At 39.7% G+C, this 23,924-nt stretch overlaps 2 protein-coding genes and 5 non-coding genes across 8 annotated transcripts; 1 reads left to right on the forward strand and 6 right to left on the reverse strand.

Annotated features, from left to right (window-relative positions):
• Positions 1 to 1,539: 1,539 nt before the first annotated feature.
• fam83hb (family with sequence similarity 83 member Hb) lies at positions 1,540 to 14,084 on the forward strand. 2 transcript variants are annotated; one of them, XM_034241120.1, is made up of 8 exons: positions 1,542 to 1,858; positions 7,054 to 7,212; positions 7,329 to 7,661; positions 8,640 to 8,804; positions 8,944 to 9,068; positions 9,143 to 9,691; positions 9,837 to 12,120; positions 12,474 to 14,084. In XM_034241120.1, exons 2-8 carry the CDS (start codon positions 7,090 to 7,092, stop codon positions 12,492 to 12,494), a joined length of 3,600 nt encoding a protein of 1,199 aa, XP_034097011.1. In that variant the 5' UTR covers positions 1,542 to 1,858; positions 7,054 to 7,089; the 3' UTR covers positions 12,495 to 14,084. The 2 variants fall into 2 exon arrangements, with proteins under 2 accessions (XP_034097010.1, XP_034097011.1); XM_034241119.1 differs by lacking the exon at positions 12,474 to 14,084 and having other exon boundaries at positions 1,540 to 1,858; positions 9,837 to 12,365.
• Positions 14,085 to 14,594: 510 nt separating this feature from the next.
• On the reverse strand, positions 14,595 to 23,731 carry si:ch211-199g17.9 (uncharacterized protein LOC108180085 homolog). Its single transcript, XM_034240826.1, has 8 exons — positions 23,677 to 23,731; positions 16,820 to 16,894; positions 16,581 to 16,628; positions 16,364 to 16,418; positions 15,499 to 15,588; positions 15,352 to 15,415; positions 15,185 to 15,251; positions 14,595 to 14,706 (listed from the first exon to the last, which is right to left on the reverse strand). Exons 1-8 carry the CDS (start codon positions 23,729 to 23,731, stop codon positions 14,603 to 14,605), a joined length of 558 nt encoding a protein of 185 aa, XP_034096717.1. The 3' UTR covers positions 14,595 to 14,602.
• Positions 17,381 to 17,512, reverse strand: LOC117563068. Its single transcript, XR_004571657.1, has one exon. It is a non-coding gene; the product is annotated as a U8 small nucleolar RNA (small nucleolar RNA).
• Positions 20,651 to 20,782, reverse strand: LOC117563066. Its single transcript, XR_004571655.1, has one exon. It is a non-coding gene; the product is annotated as a U8 small nucleolar RNA (small nucleolar RNA).
• On the reverse strand, positions 21,327 to 21,458 carry LOC117563069. Its single transcript, XR_004571658.1, has one exon. It is a non-coding gene; the product is annotated as a U8 small nucleolar RNA (small nucleolar RNA).
• LOC117563067 lies at positions 21,954 to 22,085 on the reverse strand. The gene has a single exon (XR_004571656.1). It is a non-coding gene; the product is annotated as a U8 small nucleolar RNA (small nucleolar RNA).
• On the reverse strand, positions 22,502 to 22,633 carry LOC117563065. Its single transcript, XR_004571654.1, has one exon. It is a non-coding gene; the product is annotated as a U8 small nucleolar RNA (small nucleolar RNA).
• Positions 23,732 to 23,924: the final 193 nt, after the last annotated feature.

Here is a 23,924-nt window from a genome sequence, read left to right on the forward strand (position 1 = left end):
CTCCTGCTATTTGAGTGTGTAACAGCTCAAAAGGACATGGGCGCATTCAAACAGGAGGCACACCCTTAGGAGCAGCACTGAACATACAGTCGAATTCATAAGTGTGTGTTGCTATCAGAAGGCCATAAAACAAGGTGTGTTCTGTCTGATAGACATGTTTCAGGACAAAGGACGGCCCATAAAGTGCACACACACAGCACTGTTTAACTTGTATTATGCCTTGAGTTTATTTCAGTTTGCTGTTGTATTTGACTGCAAGTGAGCGACACAGAGAGGATTGAGAATCTAAATGAGAAGTAGGGCAAGGTAAATAAAGAAACACCAAAACAAAGAGAGCAAATCAGTTAAAGGTGGAGACTGACGTTCAAAAAATGTTGGATTTAACTCAGACAAGCAGAAAATGAAAGAGTTATAGATAATCATTCACATGTTGGAAAAAAGTGTGAGAAGAATCAGTTAAATCCAACACCTTCAAATTATGTTTAAATTTGTACATACACGAGTAGCGTCACTGGAATCTAATGATTACCTGCACTGTCACTTTATGGCCTTCAGAATAACAATCTACTCAATTCCATGTTAAAGAAGGAGAAACTGAGCGCTGTAGCCTGCAGCAGAGAGAGAACCGTTCATTCTGCTGATTCAGTGTTTTGCCACGGGAAAAAACAGCATGCAGGTGAGTCATTCATACCGTTTCTGTAGAGAACATGGCCTGCAAAACAACACAAAACAGGCTAATTAATACAGGATATTAGTAAATGCTCAAATGTGGTACCACAAAGAGAGAAGCGCATAAAGTCGCCAAACAGTAATGTCGAATGAATAAATATGTTATATTCCTGTCTGATCATTTACACAAAGCATCCCTCATGGCAATATTCAGACACATTAACCAACAGCAAACCGACATGTCAGCGTGTTAGCCAACACTCATCTAACAGCACAATACAGAAATATCAACTAGGGAAATAGTACTTTTATCTGGTAACTAATAGCTACCAGTGCATTAAGGTTAACAATACAAACTATAATCAATAAATATATTGCAAATAAGACAGTATGGATCCTTTTAAAGAAGAACCACCAGTAGTGTGTAAAGTAAGATATAAAATACATCATATATAAATACACTCAAATGATCCCTATACCTTAATCAGCTGCAACATTTAAGTGGTTAACACAATAATAGCTGCATAATTAAAATAATAGATACATATAAATCTATCTTGAATAGGCATGTTTACTTTTGGTAGACATATTTTCCATTGTATTGTACATTGATAGAACTTTTACATAGATTACATATTAAATGTAGGACTTTTACCCCTAACAGAGTTGTTGGATAAAAACAGTTTTAGATATTAACTTCTTCTTCCACTGCAAATATAAGAGCAAAACAATGCCAAGACCGGGCAAACACTGTAAATAGTACAAGGAACAAGGCTGGCACAAACTGGCCTCGAAAAAGCGAATCAATTATCATCAGCAATGACATAAAGGTCAACACTTTTTGAAATACTCCACTGGGAGTGAACTTCCAATGGTCTTCGGCTGCCTGGGAGGAGTCTCCCGGCGGGGGGAGAGCCTGCAGGAGCGGCCGCTGCTTCCTCATTCACCGCGCTGTCTATGCTGAGTGGCGGCGGCTCTGGAGGACCTCAGCCCGCCGAGAGAAGCACTCATCCGGGCCTGGAGTCTGTAGAGAGTCGGTGTTGCTGGTCGGCAGCGGAGGGTGCCCACCGGGGGGTTTGGCTGTAGTTGTAGCCAAATCTGAGGAATTTGACACATTTCACCGGGGAGAGCGATACCCGTTGGTACAAAGAGAGGAAAGGAGACAAGTTCTGCAGCCAAGTTATCGGAGGTAGGGAGTGGAAATTAAAGCGGAGTTTGAAGTTGCAAAATGGGACAAAGAACCAGTTGTACAGATGCTCTATTCTATTCTGTTATATACTATTGTGTCCCGTTAAATTATATTTTAAAGTAATATATATATATATACTTTTAACTCTATTCTGTCCTGTGTTATATTATACAAATGTCTTACTACTTGATTAAGTTTTATTATATTCTAATTGTATCTTGCTTTAGACCTATACTGTATGTGTTCTTTTCAGTTTTATCATCCTTTAACTCTATTCTAATTATTTCCTATTGTTCTATTCAATTGAAAGGTGCAGGTCCCCCCCCCCCCTATTATTTTCCATTCATTACTCAATCTATGTGGGTGGAATCAAAAAGTTAAATGCGGGTTACTTTCCTCACAAGCAGCAGTCTGAAGGATTAAGTCATCGAGGTAGCTGCTGCCATTGCAAAACCTGAACAGTATTGTTATTATAGTCCAAGCACACAAGAAGGCTCTGCGTTGGCTGGCACTAAATACTGCTCTCTCTCCTGTCCTTTTGAAGACATTATTGAAGGAGAAAAAAGCTACATTTAGTCAGACTGTGTGGATCTTTTGTAGGGAATGCAAGGTGATAAATGATGTTTGAATAGACAGGGACACTTTAACAAGCATGTATAATGCTTTGGTTGCACAATGCTAAGGATTGCATTGCATGTCATCGGGCTAACTTGACATCCCTCTAATAATTAGAGGGATGTCAAGTTAGCCCGACCTTGTATTATCTCAGCAATTATCTTTAAATTAGAGTCTAATCCAAAGATAAATGCTGAGATAATACAAGGTTGTTTGCGACTACACATACTGTTCTGTTGAGCAATACGCCTTCCACAGGTTGTCACCTGCATACTTTGATCTGACCTATAGGCTCTCATTGTACCTTTTATTGCAGACACAAAATCAATTGTGTGGGCAGCTTTGACTCACACAAGCCATTTATTCAAACTTCACCTCCACAGGCTGTTCCTCCATTCATTCAATGTGACTCACTGGATCGGAATAATCCAACATGTGTTTATAATTTGAGGGGAACAATTTGTAGTGCTGGCATCTCCACATGATTGTGTGCTTCTTTTTATAGTTTTCATCTTCTTACACTAGCCATATGGCCAGAGCAGAAGCCCATTAATAGCTTTGTTTGCATTGTATGTGTTACAAGGGTTAATTGTCTGTGGTTATCACTCATGTAGGCACAATAACGCGCTTCTGTGAATAGAGAAGGAGCAGAGTAGAATATTTTTCATGCATTTATTGTTGGGTTTTCCACTCAAGAGGACCGCAGACATTAAGGCAGTTGGAACATTTGACGAGGACCTGTTTTTCTAGCAGTGCTGCTATTTTACACAGTTTCAAAATTAGGGATAGGTGCCGCCATTTTTCCTATACATTCTTCTGACCTTGAACTGTCTTTTTGTGGCATTCAACATTAGCACTGAGGTGTGATGATACACAGAGAGACAAGATGTACTCTGTGTTTTCTCTTATCTATGTTAATCTGCCCAAAGAGGCATTCAAAGTTCCTGACACAGGACGTTACTGGCTCTTCTCTCTAACCTGTTTTCAGGTATTCGTTTCTCACTCCATTCACACAGAATTATTGCACAAAATGACTGGACCGGAGAGGTATGCTGGATCAATCATAGTGTTTGTTTAGTGAGGAGTGTTCAGATGTGTGCGAGACAAGAGAGAAAACACAAAAATATAATTTAGAGTTTGTCCTTTCAGACTTGTTTATCTGGTTCACATGTTGAGACAGATAACTTTTTCTCTCCCTCAGCTCTTAATGTCTCTCCCTCTTCCCGGGGCAGGAATACTGTGAATGAGCAGTTTTCTCGCTAAGTGAGCAAACGTTGGGCATCTGAATATTGGGTTTATCCGCCATGAGGAGCTGCAGTCGGTTTCTGCCCGCCCCTGTGGTGGTTTAGTGTTTCAAACCGCCTTTGTTATTGGTGCATTTAGAGCAAGCTCGTCCTTGAAAGCTAACAGAAAGCCTTGAAACTGAGGGAGAGAAAGATCTCTCTCATCATGTCTCTACTGTTTGATGCATACTGCAGTTACTATAACAACAAACAAAGCAGTGTTATTTGTTTGAATATTGGACCCGTCAGCCAGGTGAGGTGGAGGACGGCGGCCATGTCTCTTTTTCATTGTATTTTTGTTCCCCGTTGGTTCGTCTGCATTGACCCGTGTTCCAGAGGGTGAATAAGAAACCCCCGGGCTCTGTTTAGTGCTACTGTTCTCTTCAGGCAGATCATTTTCACCTCAGGGTCCATTTACCCTGCTATTTCTCGGGTAGAGTGCTTTAACCTTCAACAATTTAGAACTCTTTCAACTCATTTTTCAAGTAAAGGGCTGAATATTACCTATGGAGCTGCAAGATTAGTTGATGCATCGACTGGTGGATCTTGCTGAATGCTGCTGTGAGGATAAACTCAATATCTTTAGGTCTTAGACTGTTGATCAGAAAGCAAACACAAAAATAAAGCCATATAATGATAATAGTTATTTCACCCTTTAGGTTTTGGAAACTGGAATGCAACAACACGTTAAACGATGATTTAACAATTTACAAATCACTTGCAGTGTTGTTTTTTGGCCGTTGCTATGTTGCCACATCCATGCATTTTCTGAGGTTAAAACGTTATGACGAGCACAGGCAGGTGCACATCTCTTGCTTTATGGCTGTTCTCACAAGTCCTCAGGTATGCATGCTTAATGCTGCCTCATCAGATTCACTTAAACACAGATCAAGCCTCAGGCTGCTTCATGATTTAAAACATTGAGCAAAACAAGACTCATGAAAGTAGTTTAGACTCTTCAATTTTTAGAAACTTGGCATTAGTAAAGCTATCCCATTGAAGCAGTTTGTGCGTCTAACGTGCCTCCCTGTCCACTATGGAAGTTTTAATGTGAACAGGACCGAGCCATTTTTGTGGTTAAAACCCAGAAAGGAAACAGGATGTCAGCCATTTTACCAGCAGATGAATCATCAGAGAGAGGCATGTTGCAAGTTATCCCCAGGCCAGGCCGGGCGACCCAGTGACTCACTAGGCTCTGAATAAACCGGCTTCTCCCTATGATTAAGGGTTATGCCATAGGGACGTTTTCCATCACCACCAATCTCTGAGTGGAAGTTCATAGAAAACCCGTCACACACTCTTCTAACAGGTAAACCCTTCCAAAGCATCTACTCACCCTCCCACTCAAACCCCAGGTCACACACACCCTGATCATGAACCCAGGCTGTCAGTCAAACAGAAGGAACACTTGTATTGTTTGAGATTGACGAAGTATTGAACCAGCTTTCTTTCAATACTGGAACTGTTTAAGTGCTTGTAAACATAAAGCCCGGAAGTGGCTAAAGGAGAGATAAAAACAGTCAAATCATTCCAATATTTTTGTAAATGTTTCTGCTCTCTCTGGCTTACATCTCACAGATGGCCCTACAGTCCGCAGCTCTCAGGAACATTTTAAAGATCAATGAGGGTTGTCCTGGATGGCTCAGCTGATGGTGCATAACACGTGGTTGTGTTTTAGGTTAGATTCCGGCATTCAAACTGTTTAGTGAACCTTTAATAATGGAAAAACCCTCACTAAACCAAGCCGGTCAAACCTGCTTTTGTTATTAAACCTGAAACACATAGTTATGACACAATAATATTTTTTCCTTGTTTCATCTTCCCAGCGGTGAGGATGTGATAGTGAACCAATCATCTTTAGGTTACTCAGACACAACAAGCTTTTTAATGTTGAAATAATGAATCTATAGCTGAGCCCTATTTATTATTATTTGTATGATTATTATAATGTCCTTCCTTGTTGTATTGTTGATGTAAGCTTCCAGTTTGCCTGGTTTAGTTGTCTCTAGCTTTTGTAAATGTTTTTTGGATATTGTTTTTTTGTCCTTTTGGGCTTGGAGTGAGAAATTGTAATCCATTTATCTGCAGATAAAATAATTTAAATAAGGTTGAACTTTGATCTCAAGGTTAGTTGATCCTCAAAGTGAATCCCAAACGTTTCCACCGTCTCTTTCTCAAGTAAAAAAAAACCCATTAAGAAATGTAACAATGTTCCTTTCATACACGTAGATTAAGTGAGATCAAGTACTAATCGTTCTCTAAATGAATGAATGTGTTACGACTGAACCTGATTTTTCAGGATGAGTTCCGAGTAACAACTTGAAGCATGACGCACCAGCAGGAAGATTTGCTGAGATATGAGAGAACCTGTCTGTAATGCCTTTCCCACCTCTTCTCTACACCTCCATTTTCTCTAACTTCACTTTGTTCTTTCTCTCCCTCCCTTTTTATTTTCCATATCCTGTTGTTTTTATATTACTGCACAGTTTTTTATATAAACCAGATTGAAAAGTAAGTTAATAATCTGTGCTATTAGTATGTTACGTTTAATTAAATAAACAGTGCATGATGCCATTAATGACAACTTTATAAATGGGGGTATATTGTGAACAGCATAACACATGAGATGGTGATGCATTGGTATTAAATAGGTTGCAAACAATATTTTTTTTAAATTATTAATATGGCCTAAGGTCATCCAGTCAATTATTATATGACAAAACACATCAAACAATTATTTCAAGTGTAGGGGAGAGTGTCACACCTATTCAGTATTTGTATTATATTAAAATAAACAAAATTATCCATAGACGTGGCCCTTGGATAAAAAATAAATAATTGTGCAGATCTGTCACAAATGTTCAAATCTGTAGGATTATAAGCATGTGGTATTGTCTGGGGAGAAGTTGTGTAAACATGAAAGGTGAACTCGGTAAACCTACTGCACAGGCCTCCACAACAATAGACTCTTTGTGTCGGAGGCTACTGGTAATCTGTCTTGTGAACCCTGACACAAATTGTTCTTCCTCTCACCACCCTGAGGAATATTTATATCAATTAGAAGTAGTATAACACAAATGGATGTTTGATGTGTTATCCAGTTGCAACTGTGACTGAACACTTGGAAAAGAGTTCATCTAAATGCTTTAAGATTCTTAGAAACCGTAGCGTTTTTTCCCTCTCAAACCCTTAAATGAACTGTACAAGCGCCTGAATAAATAACAATTTTTACATAATGTTTTTTTATTTAACAACGCAATTCTGTCTCACACTGACCTTTTTGTTCTTTCTGCACAGGTTTGTGACCTTTGACCCGCCCCTCTCTCTCCAATCATGGCACACCGATCCCAATCTTCATCGATTGGGGAAAACCCCCTCGACCCAAATTTCCTGCCCCCACATTACCGTGAGGAGTATCGCCTGGCTATTGATGCTTTGATAGAGAATGACGTACAGGTAACCCTGCAGCTTTCTAGGTTTTTTAACGTGTGATTGTAAATAATATTTATCTAAAACTCTAAGAAGAATACATTGTATTTAACGACATCATGAATTTGGCTTTGTCACTGCAGGGTTACCATGAGTTCCTCCAGTCTGCGGATGTGGTTGGTTTCTTGGCACAGCAGGAGATTGATCTGATCAAATCCACGATCCACATGCCGAACCAGACCTCCGGCGTGCCCGAGCTGACGTACCCTGAAGGAGGTCTGGAAGAAGACGGCTCCTCCGACACGTACTGGCCGATGCAGTCCGACCTGGCCGCCCCGGGGCTGGATCTGGGCTGGCCGCTGCCCCAGCAAAGCTTCATGGGGCCCACAGAGGTCACCACTCTAGTGAACCCCTCCGACCCAGACATGCCGAGCATCAAGGAGCAGGCCAGAAGACTCATCAAGAATGCACGCCAAGTAAGTTAAACTTGTAAATCCGGTTTGCTTTCAGCTGGAACTTAGGATGCGATCAAAAATATCTATGTTCGTAAATGATTCAGTGTGCAACAACAAACATGCAAAATATGCTTTTGTACCTGACACACCCTATGAATAAACTATGATGTAATTTAAAGGTCCCATGTCATGCTTTTCCGGTTATTACCCGATCCCTTGTGTGTTATGAAGCTTTTTATGCATGTAAACGGTCTGCAAAGTCTTTCTCTCAAATCAAAGTGTATCTCCCTTGAAAAAATGTAAGATATAGCTGCCAGGAAATGGTGTATGTGAGGGTTGTGTTATCTTACTGTTTTATCTGCAACTGTCATATTTGCCACCACTCCCTTTTAGATTAATTTATAACAGGTTGGCCTTAAGTAAGATTAAAATAAAGTTAACACTATGTGTCCAAAAGCAGTCAAACCTTTTTGACTGGGCCTTGTCGTTATCTGTCCTCCATTATTATCTCAGGAGTCATTCATCTTTCTATGACATGTCTGTTATGTACATTTAAATGGGAATAACGTATGGTGTATTACTGATACACTGACTGTAGTTAAATAGCCATTATGTCTATTTGAGAGGCGTTATTTTACTACATGAATACATTGTATTTTACATGTATACGTACTCAAATGTAATGAATTCTTGCTGTTCTGAGTTTGTATCTTCATGGTGGATTGCACTTATTGTATAATGATTCGGATAAAGGTGTCAGCTAAATCAAATGTAAGGTAAATAACGTTGGAACAAAGATTAGTGTTGACATCCAACTCATTTATCACACTGTCAGGAGACATGTTTAAACAGTATGTTAAAAGTACCATAAAAGTGATCATATAATGTGCAGTCCTCTTTCCTCAGAGCATAATATTCTATGCTTTATCTTGCTGATAAAGACCATCTCAAACTGACCAAACCTAATTTTGTATTTTTTTGTTTTTGCTTCTTCTTCAGGTTATTGCGATCGTGATGGACACGTTCACAGATGTTGACCTTTTTGCGGACCTCTTGGATGCAACCGCACGGCACGTTCCAGTTTACCTTCTACTGGATGAGCAGGAATCTCATCAGTTTATCACTATGGTCTTAAACTGCAAAGTCAATTTGGATCACCACCCTGTGAGTTTGCCTTTTTTTTGTTTTCTCAAAAGAGTCTGAAGAGTTGGCTACCCTTTAGCATTTATTTTGTTATTTACAACATGTAACTTCCATCACGGCTTGCATGTGTAAATAACATGATTGGAATTTGTTTTTACAGATGTTGCGCGTCAGGACGGTGGCAGGTGTAACCTATTATTCCCGCACGGGGAAATCATTCAAGGGGCAGGTGAAAGATCGTTTCCTTTTGGCTGACTGCAAAGCTGTACTGAGTGGCAACTACAGGTGAGTCATTTAATTATGTTGTACATTTATTCTGTAAAGTACTTTAATTTACTCTATTGTCTTATTTCTTACAGTTTCATGTGGTCCTATGAGAAGATCCACCGCTGCATCGCCCACCTCTTCCTCGGGGAACTGGTGTCCACCTTCGATGAAGAGTTTAGAATTCTCTTCGCTCAGTCAGAGCCGCTGGTCATTGACCCATCCAATGGAGCACTTGCTCTTTCTGACAGCAGCAGCACAAACAGTTACTTAGGCACCCAGTTTGGTTTGAAGAGGACCCAGTCTTTGCGCACCCCCATAGGTTACCGCAGGCAGCCTGAGATTTCCCCTGCCTTCCCCTATGGCGACTCTGCCGCACTTCCTTTCCGAAGGAACGATCCATTTCGTCACACTGTTGAACCTGGGGCAGGAGTTACAATTGGAAAGTATTCCCAGCAACAGTTTCGTCTGCAGCATTCGTTCCTGGAGCAGGGAAGGTCCATAGTTTCCAGGCAGATGGATGTGAGTAGCAGTGCCTTACAGAGGCACAGCTATGCTGAAGGAACCCAGGAAAGCTACTCATCTTCAAGGCAATACATGAAGTCCAGAGTCATGAATAATCTGGATGAGACAGACGTCCACAGGTAGTTAACCATTTAATCCCTACAAATGTTTGGAAACTGTGAATTATTCATAATTATGTATCACTAATGTATGTTAGTAAGTGTCTTAACAAATTACAATACATTTTTCATCAAATAATGAAAAACAACAATATTTTCTTTACAGGGAGCACACCCAAAGTAGCCATTACTACAAGGAAGGGCCTGGCTCGGGCTCTAGTCATGGTCACTACGAAAGACTTCGGGGTCCCTCTCCACAACTCTCCGTGGACCAGTATTCAAATTCAAGCTTTCGCTCAGATCGGGAGCAACAACCTGGAAACTACAGCAGAGAGTACTTTTCATCTGATGATTTGAAAGGACCTGAGGGCCACCAGGCCCCGCCGGTAGCTGGGAGGTATGCAGGAGATTCAAGCAGGAGGCCAACAGTAGGTCATGCGTATGCCTGCCAGAGCTCACCCACACAGCCCCACCCTCCAGAGAAGAAAACGTATGCCAAAGAATCTGAACCAGAGGCTGGTGAAGATGCAGATGCCAGGCAAGGCATGAGGAGTTGGAGAATCCACTCCTATCTTAACACCTATGAGGATGGTGGCGAAGAAGGTCTGACACAACCTTTGGGTCCTGATGCATTTGAAGATCCTCCACCTCAGAAATCCTCTGCTAATGACAATCCCACTTCCCGCTATGGACTAAAGGAGCCACCAAATGTTCCCAACAAACCCAAAGCAGAATTCACGAGACCACGCTATGGAAAGCCCATCTTACCCGATAGCAACAGCAGAGAATCTTCCCTGACAACAACTAAGGATCTGTATTCGTCTAGCAGGGACCTAAGGCCATCTGTACTTGAGAAGGAAACAGAGAGAGGTGCAGCAAGGGAGGTCGGTGTGGATGTGAGAGGGAAAGACGTTCCTGATCGCTTCCTTTCCAAACATGAATCATTCCATTCACGTAACAACCCACTAATTCAACGTAGCTCACGTCTGCGTTCTTCGCTTATTTTTTCCTCTTCCAAGGTAGAGATGCATAGTGGTAGCCTTGGCCTCAAAACAGCCACAGAGGAAGACGAGGAGTTGGACTCAGGGCGCACTTCCTCGATTGTGGCCCAGATCCTAGAGAAGAGGAGGTCATTGACTCGTGAGCCTTTTGACTGGAGAAAGAAGGCTGAGGAGAGAGAGAAGGAGAAGGAGAAAGAGAAAGAAGAGAACGAGCGACTGCAAAAAGAAAACGAGACTCGATTGACAGATGAGCTCAAAGCAAAAGAGGAACTTCGGAAAAAGAACGAAGAGGTAAAGACGACGACGACAACAGCAGAGAAATTTGAAGTCTCCTCCTCCTCCTCCTCATCATCTATGAACATGAATGACCCCGCCAGTCGACTGCAGTATTTCAAAGAACTGGCTGCTAAGAGAAAAGCGTCAAAAATCGAAACAGAGTTGTCACTTAAAGCCCCACAGCCTGTTGAGAAAAAGCCAGACCTTTCTGATAAACCTCCCATAACACCTGCAATGACTCCAAGGATCCCAACTGTCTCTGTTAGTTCAGCAGAACCTGTACCAAAGAAGACAGACCTTTCTGCAAAGATAGCAGAGCTCACTCGCAGAACTTCCTTTAGTTCTGTGAAACCACCTATCTTGAAACCTTTGGCGAACCTCCTGAAGCATTCGGAGACAACTCAACCTCGTAAAGATGATAATGCGTCAGATGGTCAAAAGAAGGATATATTCAAGAAGCCCTTTCCTTCACCTAATATCTTCAGGAGAGATCAGTTGAAGCTCAAAGTACTCGGTCCTCGTCGCATCTCCTGTGGTGAAGACCTTCTGACCACAGATGCTACGGACGCAGAGAAGAGTGAAATGAAAAAGAGTCGCACTCATAGTTCTTCAACTCTGCCATATGCCGATTCAAAAGAAGGAATGCAAAAAGTAATGGGGTCTAATACATCCATCAACACACTTGGTGATGGAAAGGGTGATGGTAAGACACTTGACTTCTTGAAGAAGCAGACTCAGAGGCTAAAGGGATTCCTGGGGCCCAAGGACAAAGAAAAGAGATATTCAGGAGATGAAAAGAGCATGAGCACGGTGAAAGAGCTCACTGAAGAATTCAACAAAAATGCATTGGATAAAGATAAAGCCACTACCGACCAAACTACAACCAATCACAAGACATCGACCATCACATCGGCTACATCTCGATACCAGTCCCCCAGCAGCTCTGTTATATTCAGCAGCAACCTACGAGATGACACTAAAGTCATCCTGGAGCAGATCTCAGCCAACAGCCAGAAGAACCGACTGGAAAGAGAAGAAACGGGAGGCGACGAGGACAATTCCATAAAAAATAGCAGATTTCTGCGTCCGGTCAGCAACATCCAGGAGCGAGAGGGACTACTCAAGAGGATGGAGAGTATGAGGAAGGAGAAGAAGGTCTACAGCCGCTTTGAGGTAGTCTATCACTGTCATGATGATGTTTGCAGCGTGGAGGGGAAAGAAATGTGAACAAAAGCAAAAGTAGTTGTAGGTGTAATAAATGTAATGTAGTCACGAGTTAGTGTAATCAATGGTTTTAAGAAATCTTATTCTAAGCCATAATGTTTGGGAATTAGGACTTTTTTAAAGTTTATTCAGCAAATATATAAATTGAAATGTTTCTTGTAAATGCAGATAAACAATTGTGGTTTTATATATGTTCTACATAATTATAGAAATATGAGGACTCATAATATTGACAGTAGAGACAGTCAGGTGAAAGTCATACACTGTTGAATTACATGTTAACCCTGTTGTTCTGTCAACAGATGGGGAATACCCTGGGATAACGAAAGATGGAGGAATCACCTTTTATATGGAAACTATTTATGCAAGATGATCAAAAAGACGCATTGCCCATATATGCCAATGACTCTATCAAAGTACCTCTTCGGCTCAACACTGCAGCCTTTCCTGGATTTTAATACGACGTAATAAAACTTGAAAAGACACTATATAAAAATGCTGAAAACAAACTTAAGTCATTGGGTTTGGAATGTGCCTTTGTGCCAAGACATGGTACTACTTTGACCTTATATGGTGACTGAGAGAAAGAAGAGGGACTCGCATTGTGGCTGCCATGGACTAATGTTTCACCCAACAGAAAAAGGTAGGGCAATTCACCTACAACTGAACTTGTATCAACGTGACTGAGGGAGTACGAGAGAAATGTAGAACATATTGCACCTGAGGGTTGATATAAAAAGGAATGTTAGAACATGGCGGTATACAGTATTACGCCATGTGTACTATGCTGTACCAGTGCTGTGTGTTTCTACAAGTGTCTGTGCAGCTGGGACTTGTCTGAAGCTGAATTGGAGAAAGTGTCCTTGTGGATTCACTGTGTGCCAATGGCCTACTGTGGGCATCACCAACGTTAGGATTATATTATTAATCCTGGAACAGAAACAACAATGAGAAAATGAAGGGGAATAAACATGAGATGAATTGATGAAGGGGGACATTTTAAGGGCAAATCTGAGATTATAGAGAAAGCAGAAGCAATCCAAATGAATGTTTGTTTATAATAACTATTCTGATGTTAAGGCAGAGTTTAAATGGAAAGGAAAGCCTGTAGTGAACTTTAGGTGTGTATCTTTCTATTAAGGCGTGGACCTGCTTCTCAGGGTTAAACGTGACAGATAACCATTGAGAGAGGCCAACGCATTCATGGTCGACAAGTGGAGTTAAAAAATATAAGTGTACTATTCTTGGTCTAATGTAAATAAAGGTGTTAAGCATTTGTAGTTGCACTGAACGACTGTAAAAAACAAAACAAAAAGACACAGCTCTAAGTGTCCTGTTTCTGTATCATTTAACATTTGAATTAGTCATCAGGAAACAACGAGTAACAACTAGCTAGCTACACTTTGCAGGACTGGAGCAGGGCCATGCCTCCTTACATAAGTCATTTAACTTCAGAGACCTACGCCCTACGCAGGACTGCCAACTCCTTTGTTGGTGCGTAAACACTAGTGCACCAAAGATGTAGTTATACGGTACAGTTCCAAGGCTGCTCAACAGGTCATTGGTTTATACAGAACATCAAAAGCATTGAGGATGGGTTGATTCATGGATAATAATTCCGGGGTTACACTTTTTTTTTTCACGAGGGGTTATACTGTACATATTTATATAAAAAATAACTTGTTGATAATCTATATAACAACTTAGAAATTGTTATATCACCCTAAAGGGCCTTCTGTTTTTCATTAATATGCAAGTATGTGGTCTTGGCTGTAAATACTAATTAGAATTAAGTAGGGGGGCTCAGTTACACAGTAATGTGTTTAAAAAAAAATCAAACAACCTCAGATAGTATTACATTGTAATTGAAATACTGTTCAAAAGTATTTTATTAAAACTCTTTAAAACTGAAATTGAACGTGGCTGTGTGCACATATATATATACACGTGTGTGTGTTTATTGTAGTGACTTGTATTGTTTTCATGTATAGGCTCTTTTAAGATTTATAATATGAACCCATTTAACAACATTACAACACGTTAAAACGTTACATTTCTTCAGTATATGAACACTTTTATATATTATATCAATACACACTATTTAGATAAGATGAACATACAGGATAGTGGAATCTGAAAAACAATAACTAGTCACACTATGAACACTATTTCAGAACACATCAAAACAAGCCCGTCTCACAGAACAATTCATATCAAAAAGTTCAAGAAGCCAAGGAATAAACAGTTTGAAGTTGTAGGTGTTTGCACTATGGGTCTGGCAGGATCCTGCAACACTTGAATAGATTAAACCCAGGAAGTGACATTTATTAGATTTAAGGCTTTTACCTGACACAAAGCAATAAAAGTGCATCTAACTGGCAGTAAAACAAGGTACCTCTGATTCTTTCAAAATACCCATAATCGCACCGTTTTACTCCCCCTGAGTCTCTGCAGCTGTGGTCGCTCGCTGCTTGTGTTTCTCCATCTCTTCCAGCTCCTCTTGGAGGCGATGAAGCTGAGCCAACTTCATTTGTTCTGTGAAAGTCACAGACCATCAGAGGTGTTGGAAATGGAACATTGTCACGGTCCGTTTATTTTTCAAAGTCATTTTCTCCTCCTGTCTGATTGTCTTATGTTCACCTGTTGCCTGTGTTTCACCTCCTCTCCCCTGTGTGTTCTCTTGTGATACCCTTCTGTGTATTCAGTCTTGCTTTCCCTTGTGTTCCTCGTCCCTGTCCCCATGGTTTGGTTCCTTATTTCACATCAATCCCTTCTAGTTTTGTTTGCTTGCTACTTTCCTTTTGTTTTACTTCTCCTGCTTCTTCAGTTTTGGTACCAGCTTCTAAGTTAATAAAAGCTTGCCTTATGTTTACATTCCCATTCCTGCCTCCCCTGCTCTTGGGTCCGCATTACTACCAAACCCTGACAAACATAAACACTAAAGTCATGCATGTAAAGGATCAATGTTTTATAGCTTGCAGACGATGGGCATGAGTTATGAGAGGACACTTACCGGCTGCCAACAGCTGACTTCTTCTATTCTCAGCACTTGTGATTTCATCTGGGAGCCTTTCTGGAGACTAAGTAACAGTTTGAAGGTTTGTCATTATTCTGTCTTGAAGATGTGAGAAAGTATATCAAATGTTGTACTCATGTGTACACAACATAAGACTAACTCACAAAGACAGAGTGCAGGTTCTTATGCTGCTCTATCAGATGAAGAAGTTGGTTTTCAAACTTCATCCTGCAATAACAAGGCTGACATTATTGAATCCACATTTTCAAGTATTTTTTCATTCAAGTTATCCTTGCACTGTAAATCGTTACCGCTGCTTCCGGTGTTTAAGCTTGAATTCCTGGATTTCACATCTGTACTGTTCCAGAAGTTCCTCACTTTTCCTGTTCTGATTTAACTGCCTACAAAACACACACGATGTAACACTTGGTTCAAGATAATACTTATCTAAACATATCATAAAGTAAGAAACTGAAGTTCTTAAAAGGAGAAAATACTCATGACTTTTCTGTCGTAAGTATTTAATTTAGTATACAGAAATCAGCTCTGCCATGTGATTAGTCCATATGTATTTATTGAATTACTAGAAAACATGCTATATTGTTATGTCCTTATCAAGACAGAAGATATCACCTAGCCCTAGTACACAATACATATCAAACGTACAATTAGAGAAGTGAAAAGTTGACGATAAAACAAAGACCCAGAAAGGAATCAAACTCTGAAGCCTTAACACTTCCTTAGAGCCTTAGGGAAACTGATAATTCAATCAAATCAATAATATAGAAAGGAGTAGAAATGTATCATTGAAAAGGTATGAAGGTACACAAACTGGAATTCTTTGTACATCAACTTGGCAACTAGATAAATAGATATCAATATAAGTCAATTAGGAAACGAGTCAAAACATTACTTATGTTTTTGTTTACAGTTCAAATGGAAGGGCTCAGAAAAGCAAATCCAACACGTCCTAATAAATACAGAAAATACAGCCATCAGAGAATTTCTCGAGGATAATAAATATCCAGGATTCTGATGAGTTGCTGCCATCTAGTGTTACATATCACCAACAGCAGTTTCACAAAATGGAGAAATGAAAACGTTAAAGCGAAACTCAAAGCAGAACTCTTTATAGCTGCATTTCTATATATGTATTCTGGTTGGTGCCGAGCTCACCTGACCGAGTCCTGCTCAGACTCCGCACTCTGAAACTGAAGCTTCCTGCACAGCTCTGGAGAACAATCAGCTGAGTTCAATGTATTGTCTTTGTTTTAACATGACAGATTTGTTTCCAGACAGTCAGTCAGCCAAAACATTAACACTACATGCCAACAAATGCTCATACTAATTGGGATATAATCAAATACACATGTACACTTGTTTGTCTGCGTACCTTCTTTTTCTTTAAGGATTCCTTCCAGTTGGTAAGCTTCAGTTTGCACTGTAAACAACGACAATGGTTAGTAATGATAGATAATAAACAACATCATATATGGTACATGAGACATAAATAGTTGCAAATAAGATAGCAAATACATGTATTTTCTACTTATATACTTACTTAGCAACAGCTACAATAGCTTTATTGGATACAGATCAAATATAATTATTATGAATGATTTTGTGTCTTACAAGATGCCAGTTCTTTTTGCGAAGAGTCACTGACGCATTTGATCTCCTTGATTTCCTCTTCCAGGATTCTTTTACCTTTGAAAGAAACACAGTGACTAAAAAATGACAACTGTTCAGAAGTTAAAATGTGGGGAAATGTAAAAAGTAGAGAGGTAAACCAAAAAAAACATTTGCTAATATTTTTTTATCTCAAAGATGATGAAAAGAACAAAATAAGTTCTCAACATTCTCCTTGTTGACAAGCAAAGTCACTGCCCCTTCTGCAAGGGAGATGCTATAGAACACATTGAGCTACACATTGAATGGATTACTGACAATTCGTTTATATATTATTATAGTTTTGTTATGCAAATATGAATGGAATTGTTTTTTTCAAAACCCGTACTGACATGAAAAGCAGTATATCCAAGACAAAAGAGTTGAAATCATTTGTAACATATGTTCCACATGTGTTTTTCTGTGCACATGAATCGTTAAGAAATAACGATATTTGCCAACATACCTGCAATCCAGTTTCATCCCTACAAAGACTCTGGTGTAGCTGTTTTCATTCACATGTATGTCAGAATGGTCTTAGAGGGTGTTGCAGTTCCCTCTAAGATGGAGATATTAATCATACCTCATGGCTCTCCATTCATCATGTTCTGAAACTCCTTATTAGGAGTAACAGGTAAGGATGTACCTCACTGAAGATACCGGTGTCATGATATGAGAAACATTAGCATCAGTACGTACAGCCGTCTTACTCGCGGTGCACAATCACAAAACTTTCTCTCAATATCTAACCGTTGTCTCGTAAAGTTTTCACTTCACTTTCCTCGGGCATCAACAAGGCATTTTCACCCAGCCATTTCGCTCACTGGATATTTTACATTTTCTGACCATTCTCTGTAAAAACTAGAGATGGTTGTGCTGAGAATCCCAGTAGATCAGCAGTTTCTGAAATACTCAGACAGCCCGTCCGGCCACAACAACCATGCCACGTTCAAAGTCACTTAAATCCCCTTTCTTCCCCATTCTGATGCTCTGTCTGAACCCCACCAGGTCGTCTTGACCATGTCTACATGCTTAATTGCATTGAGTTGCTGCCATGTGATTGGCTGATTAGATATATTGCGTTAACGAGCAGTTGAACAGGTGTACCTAATAAAGTGGCCAGTCAGTGTATCATAGTAAAAGCACACAGTGATGATGACAAGCTACATTTGTCTCGCCCTGCACTAGAAAAGCCGACAGTTAAAACAAACTGAGAGCTAGTAGAACAATGGTGCAGCAGATTGATTGATTGATTGATTGAAAAGTTTATTAACAGCTTGTATATTGGGTACAGTACAGTACAGCTCAAAACATACAATTGTTAAGGGGATGCAGACCAGAGAAAGACTTTCGTCTTGTTTACATCAGGGTCCCCCATTTCCAATTCATCATGTCATTTAAGACATATAAGACATATTTGACATACAGATGGCTTATTTACAATTTACACACAGGTGGTTTTTTACATACAGATTGCTTATTTACAATTTTCATTTTAGATTTCGTTCTAATACATCCTAACCGGACATTTAAGACATACCAAGTCTACAGATATACAGTTAGTAACAGAGTCTAAAATGCGAGTATATACATAGATGGGGGGGGGGGGGGGGGGGGGGGGGGGGGGAAGCTGTCCATTGAACGACAGGTTGAGATTTGTACCATTACCGGGGCCAGTTTTTGCAAATGCTCTCCCCCGAAGGTGCTCTTTAAGAGAGGTTTTGAAGGTAAGTATAGTTTTACTTTCCTTTACAGTTGTGGGAAGAGCGTTCCACCTTGATGTGGCATAATTGCGAAACGTGTATTCCCCTTTTTTTTGTGCCAAAGCTGGGTTTCACATGATTTGTGGAGCTCCCTCTGGTGTTATGATCATGGTATTCCTTGACCTTTGGGAAGAATTTTGACATGTACATGGGTACCATAGAGGTGTAGTGGATCTTGTAGACCAGGGGGGTATACTACGAAGCAGGATTTTCGCTTAGCCGGCTAAATTCAGGGAAAACTCCGGCTTTCCGGTCCTACGAAGCTGGTTCTCTTTTTAGCAGGCTAGATCTCCATGGTAACTTATGCTTAGCGGCTAACCTGGTCGGGACCAGGTTAGGTTGCAGGCTAAGAGCTCAACTCAGTGAAAGCACTGCCTGCTGACCAATCAGAGCTCAGTGTGCGGAGTTTAAAGCGATCAAGTCATATTACAGGAGAAAGGAAATACAGAAAAGCTGCAGTCGCAGGAAAGACGGCCGGCAAAAATCACCGACTGTTTGAACGTGAACATTAATAGAATATCACCTCCCATCTTCAGAGCAATCTGACTATTATAACATTAGCGTTAAGAAAGCTTACTTACATATCTACCACAACATAAGTAACCGGATCAGAGTAACATTAAGTACAGTCCGCGGCATATCACTTCATAATGTATCATATATTTTCTTATCTGGGTCAGCTGAGCCGTATCTGGCCGTGCAACACTCACAGTGTCACATACTGTATGCAGAAGTATTATTTTAAGCAACACATTAAGTTGACGAAACACTCGAGACAAATGTAATTAAAGTCAAATCGTGTTTTAGACGGGGCAGTGATATCATAAACCTGTTAATGTACGCATTCAAACACTTTTTCTTTTGCCAGCTGTATTCACCTTGCAGGTGCAGACTATGTGGCTTTTATCCTGGATAAAGTGTTTAAGTCATGGATGTTTAAAGTTTAACTTCTTCATTTTTGACTAGTATTAAAGTTCACTTTTCATTCAGGAAGTATGACGCTGCGCTCTCAGTACGCTTCTCCATGTTTCTGATTGGTCGAATGCTCCAGATACCACCCCTTTCATGTGAACGCGCACCTAACTAGATAGGACACGGCTGGCTTGAGCGATCCACTTGATAACCAGCGTCGTAGTACCGTTTAGCGAGAGCGCGTATGTTTTGGATTAGGCCAACCGGCTAACTCAAACATATCCAGGTTAGGTTGAACCAGCTTCGTAGTAGAGGCCCCAGGCCCATTGCAAGTAGCTGTACTCTGTCATCTACTCTAAGCCATCCTAGGTTGTCAAAGTGGGCAGAGGTGAGGTGGGTTCTAGATGAAAGGTCAAGCAGTAGTCTGACCAGTTTATTTTGCGATGTTTGAAGTTTTATTTTTAGCGCCTTGGAGGTGCTATGGTACCATGACGTGCAAGCATAGTCATAGTACCCTTGAATGAGTGCTCCTGCCAGAGTTTTCAGGGTGTTTTTGTTTACCAGAGAGGAGATCCGGTATAGGAATCTAGTTCTTTGATTGACTTTTTTTATTACATTGGATGCCATTTTGTCACAGGAGAGGTTTGCCTCAAGAATAGATCCTAGGTATGTAATTTCCTTCTTACTTGTGACAATAATGTCGCCCACTGCAACTGAGAAGTCGTCGGATTTGCTGAGATTATGTTTCGAACCGAAGAGAATGGACTCTGTTTTACCCAGGTGTAATGATAATGTATTATCGGCGAGCCAGGTGCAGATTCTGCCGAGATCGGAGCTGAGATGGGGAAGGAAACACTGCATTCGTCAAAAAAGAAGCCTACTGAGTTTGCATGATAGATAAAAGAAGAACATAATCAAACTAAAACATTTATTAAAAGAAAATACGTCATATTCACAGGAAATAATTTTCAAATTGATTGTTTGACACAAATTCCATGCACACAGTTTATCAGTTGGACTCCTATTATTGATGTTATGAATTTAATATAATGTGAAATATCCATAAAATGTCTTCAATAAAGGCTTTATTAAATTGTTATGGATTTATTTTCACATGTATGTCAGAATGGTCTTAGAGGGTGTTGCAGTTCCCTCTAAGATGGAGATATTAATCATATCTCATGGCTCTCCATTCATCATGTTCTGAAACTCCTTATTAGGAGTAACAGGTAAGGATGTACCTCACTGAAGATACCACTGTCATGATATGAGAAACATTAAGATCAGTACGTACAGCCGTCTTACTAGCGGTGCACCGTCACAAATCTTTCTCTCAATTTCAAATTGGGGCGTCGTAAAGTTTTCACATTGTTCGATCAGTTCATCGCTATAGGAAATGATTCACAGTGGTTATGTGATAACGTGTAAGTGATTATGATCTAACTGAAGAAAAGGCATAACTCACTATAAAATGTAATTTCACAAAAACTATGAAAAATATCAAGATGTTCACTACACCTCCTGCTCTCGCTAAATTTGAAAATGACATTTGTCCTGAATAGAAAAATTGTGAGTATAATTAAAGAACTCATCCCATATATTTTTCCAATGTCCAATTGGCTTTTATCTCTGGATAACATTCATTTTTGTGATGTTATGAACTGAATATAATATGAACTATCCATAAAATGTACTTAATGTCTTCACTGAAGGCTTTGTTAAGTTAGATGCATCTCAAATAAAGCAATAGTGTAGCTTATCTAGCCATTTTTTATTAGATTTGTATTCACAATGGTGTCAGAATGGTCTTAGAGGGTGTTGCAGTTCCCTCTAAGATGGAGATATTAATCATATCTCATGGCTTTCCATTCATCATGTTCTGAAACTCCTTATTAGGAGTAACAGGTAAGGATGTACCTCACTGAAGATACCAGTGTCATGATATGAGAAACATTAAGATCAGTACGTACAGCTGTCTTACTTGCGGTGCACCGTCACAAATCTTTCTCTTTCTCAAATTGGGGTGTCGTGAAATGTTCACGTTATATGATCAGTTAATCTCTATAGGACATGATTCAGTGGTTATGAGCTAACTAAATAAAACACAGCATAACTCATATATATCATACTATAAGCGCACAGTGATGAAGACAAGCTACACTCTAAAGACTCAGCCTGCATTATAAAAGCCTGCAGTTTAAACAAACTAAGAGCTAATAGAACAATGTTAAGGTGAATGGGGAAGCAAACACAACATGTGTCAAAAAAACTGAATTTGACAAAAAAATAAGCCTACTTAGTATTATTGTTTAAAGAAAGAAACATTATAAAAAAAGAAATTGTATTACATGAAATATTGACAGTAAAAAATTGTCACAAAAAGTATCCAGATATATACTCATTACATTTATTTTCACATGTATGTCAGAATGGTCTTAGAGGGTGTTGCAGTTCCCTCTAAGATGGAGATATTAATCATATCTCATGGCTCTCCATTCATCATGTTCTGAAACTCCTTATTAGGAGTAACAGGTAAGGATGTACCTCACTGAAGATACCACTGTGATGATATGAAAAACAATAAGCTCAGTACTACAGCTGTCTTACTTGCGGTGCACAATCACAAATCTTTCTCACAATTTCAAAACCGGTGTGTCATGATCATGGTCGTGATGTTTTCACAGTTGTTAGAAGTGTTGTTTCACAAAGACTACAAACAATGTCAAGATGTTCACTTCACCTCCTGCTCTTGCTAAATTTGAAGATTAATTGGTGCTGAACAGCAAAAATGTGATTATAATTACAGAACAACTCATCCTATATTTGTTTCAAAGCTAATACATGATGTCTCCATTCAAGTTTGAATCCTAAATAAAATCTAGTGGCTGTAAGAAATATTTACGTGGTCGATAGGTAGTCGGTTGAGCTTGATTCACAAGTGGCTCATGATAAGATTTATTTTCACATTTATGTCAGAATGGTCTTAGAGGGTGTTGCAGTTCCCTCTAAGATGGAGACATTAATCATATCTCATGGTTCTCCATTCATCATGTTCTGAAACTCCTTATTAGGAGTAACAGGTAAGGATGTACCTCACTGAAGATACCGTCAAACCGATGTGAGAGCCTGTTAGACCATTCAGAACAGCGGTCTTACTCATGGTTTTAAGTTTCGATATCTGAATTCGACTTTTGCCTACCACATGTAGTTGAATGTGTTGTTGCTTAAATTCTGACCTTTACTTTGTTCGTTTATAAATATGTATGTTCTATTTGCTGTTCTGTCGGTTAAACCTAAAAGGAAACGTGTTCATTTGCATAACAGAGCAAACCCTGCTTTCTCATTGGTGCGCATTCACAAAGGTTTGTCTCAGTTTCTCTCAATCTCAGACGACCGTGTATTAAAGTGTTCAAATTGCAGGAACAATTTACCTCTATATGACACACTACACGCAGTCCATGTGCTTATTCTTAATTCGTTTTGACGTTTTCAAAAAAAGAAAAACACAGCGCGATTTAACATCGGAAGCGGAAGTGTTATTTTTTACAAAGACTAACACACATTTCAAGATGTTAACTCCCAAATCCACATCATGCATTTGCTACGTTTTAAATGTATATAACTGCTACTTTCTAAAGATACGCACTAAATGTTGTTGTGATAACAGGACTCACATTGATCGAATGATTAATATTTGAGTATGAATGCAAAATCATGAACGATCGAGGGACCGCCGACACGAACCAAATGCAACACGAAGACGGAAGAGCGCGACAGTAACTCATCTTGCCTAACTTTGTATGCTTTGTGTTACCTCTAAATAAAATGTGAAGCAGTTTGTTTATTAATTCAAATAATGTTGTATTCTTCGTGTCCAGTACCCATTCAATACAATTGTTAGATGAAAAAAGAAGGCTCATAACACAAAAAGGATATGGAGGTGTTGGGTTTTCTTAACTAGAAAACAAAAACTGATCTCGTCTTTCTCCAAAAGATGTCGCTGTTTTCTGAACTGCCTGACCAGAAATGTATCCTACACTACTCACTTTCCTTCTAGTATGCTATACAATGCACATCAAATGTCTCAGTAACTTCTGGAAATAAAAAAAACCGTTATAATGTATAAGTTTAAGTCAGTGACACTACCTTGTTGCAGCCTCCTCAATTTGCCCATCAGCTGTTCAACTTTGGGCTCATGCATACCTCCACCTGACCGCAGAGCATGAACATGTCAGCCTTGTTTATAGGATCTTTTTTTTAGGTTTAAATGTATAACTTGTGCTACTTCACCTTCGTTCAGCGGTATAACATTAATCAAGTCCCCAATGTTAAATCCTGTGAAAGAAAAATACATGTTAGATAAGTGAAAAGTGTTGGTCTTACTTCTATAATGT

This window comes from Gymnodraco acuticeps, unplaced genomic scaffold (assembly GCF_902827175.1).
Source record: "Gymnodraco acuticeps unplaced genomic scaffold, fGymAcu1.1, whole genome shotgun sequence".
Classification (NCBI taxonomy): domain Eukaryota; kingdom Metazoa; phylum Chordata; class Actinopteri; order Perciformes; family Bathydraconidae; genus Gymnodraco; species Gymnodraco acuticeps.

Coding starts and splice junctions, on each gene's coding strand:
- fam83hb (XM_034241119.1), top strand. CDS start 7,090: ATGGCACACCGATCCCAATCTTCATCGATTGGGGAAAACCCCCTCGAC. Junction 7,213..7,328: donor TGATAGAGAATGACGTACAG/GTAACCCTGCAG, acceptor TTGTCACTGCAG/GGTTACCATGAGTTCCTCCA. Junction 7,662..8,639: donor TCATCAAGAATGCACGCCAA/GTAAGTTAAACT, acceptor CTTCTTCTTCAG/GTTATTGCGATCGTGATGGA.
- si:ch211-199g17.9 (XM_034240826.1), bottom strand. CDS start 23,731: ATGCATGAGCCCAAAGTTGAACAGCTGATGGGCAAATTGAGGAGGCTG. Junction 16,895..23,676: donor ATTGAGGAGGCTGCAACAAG/GTAGTGTCACTG, acceptor TTTCTTTCAAAG/GTAAAAGAATCCTGGAAGAG. Junction 16,629..16,819: donor GCAAAAAGAACTGGCATCTT/GTAAGACACAAA, acceptor CGTTGTTTACAG/TGCAAACTGAAGCTTACCAA.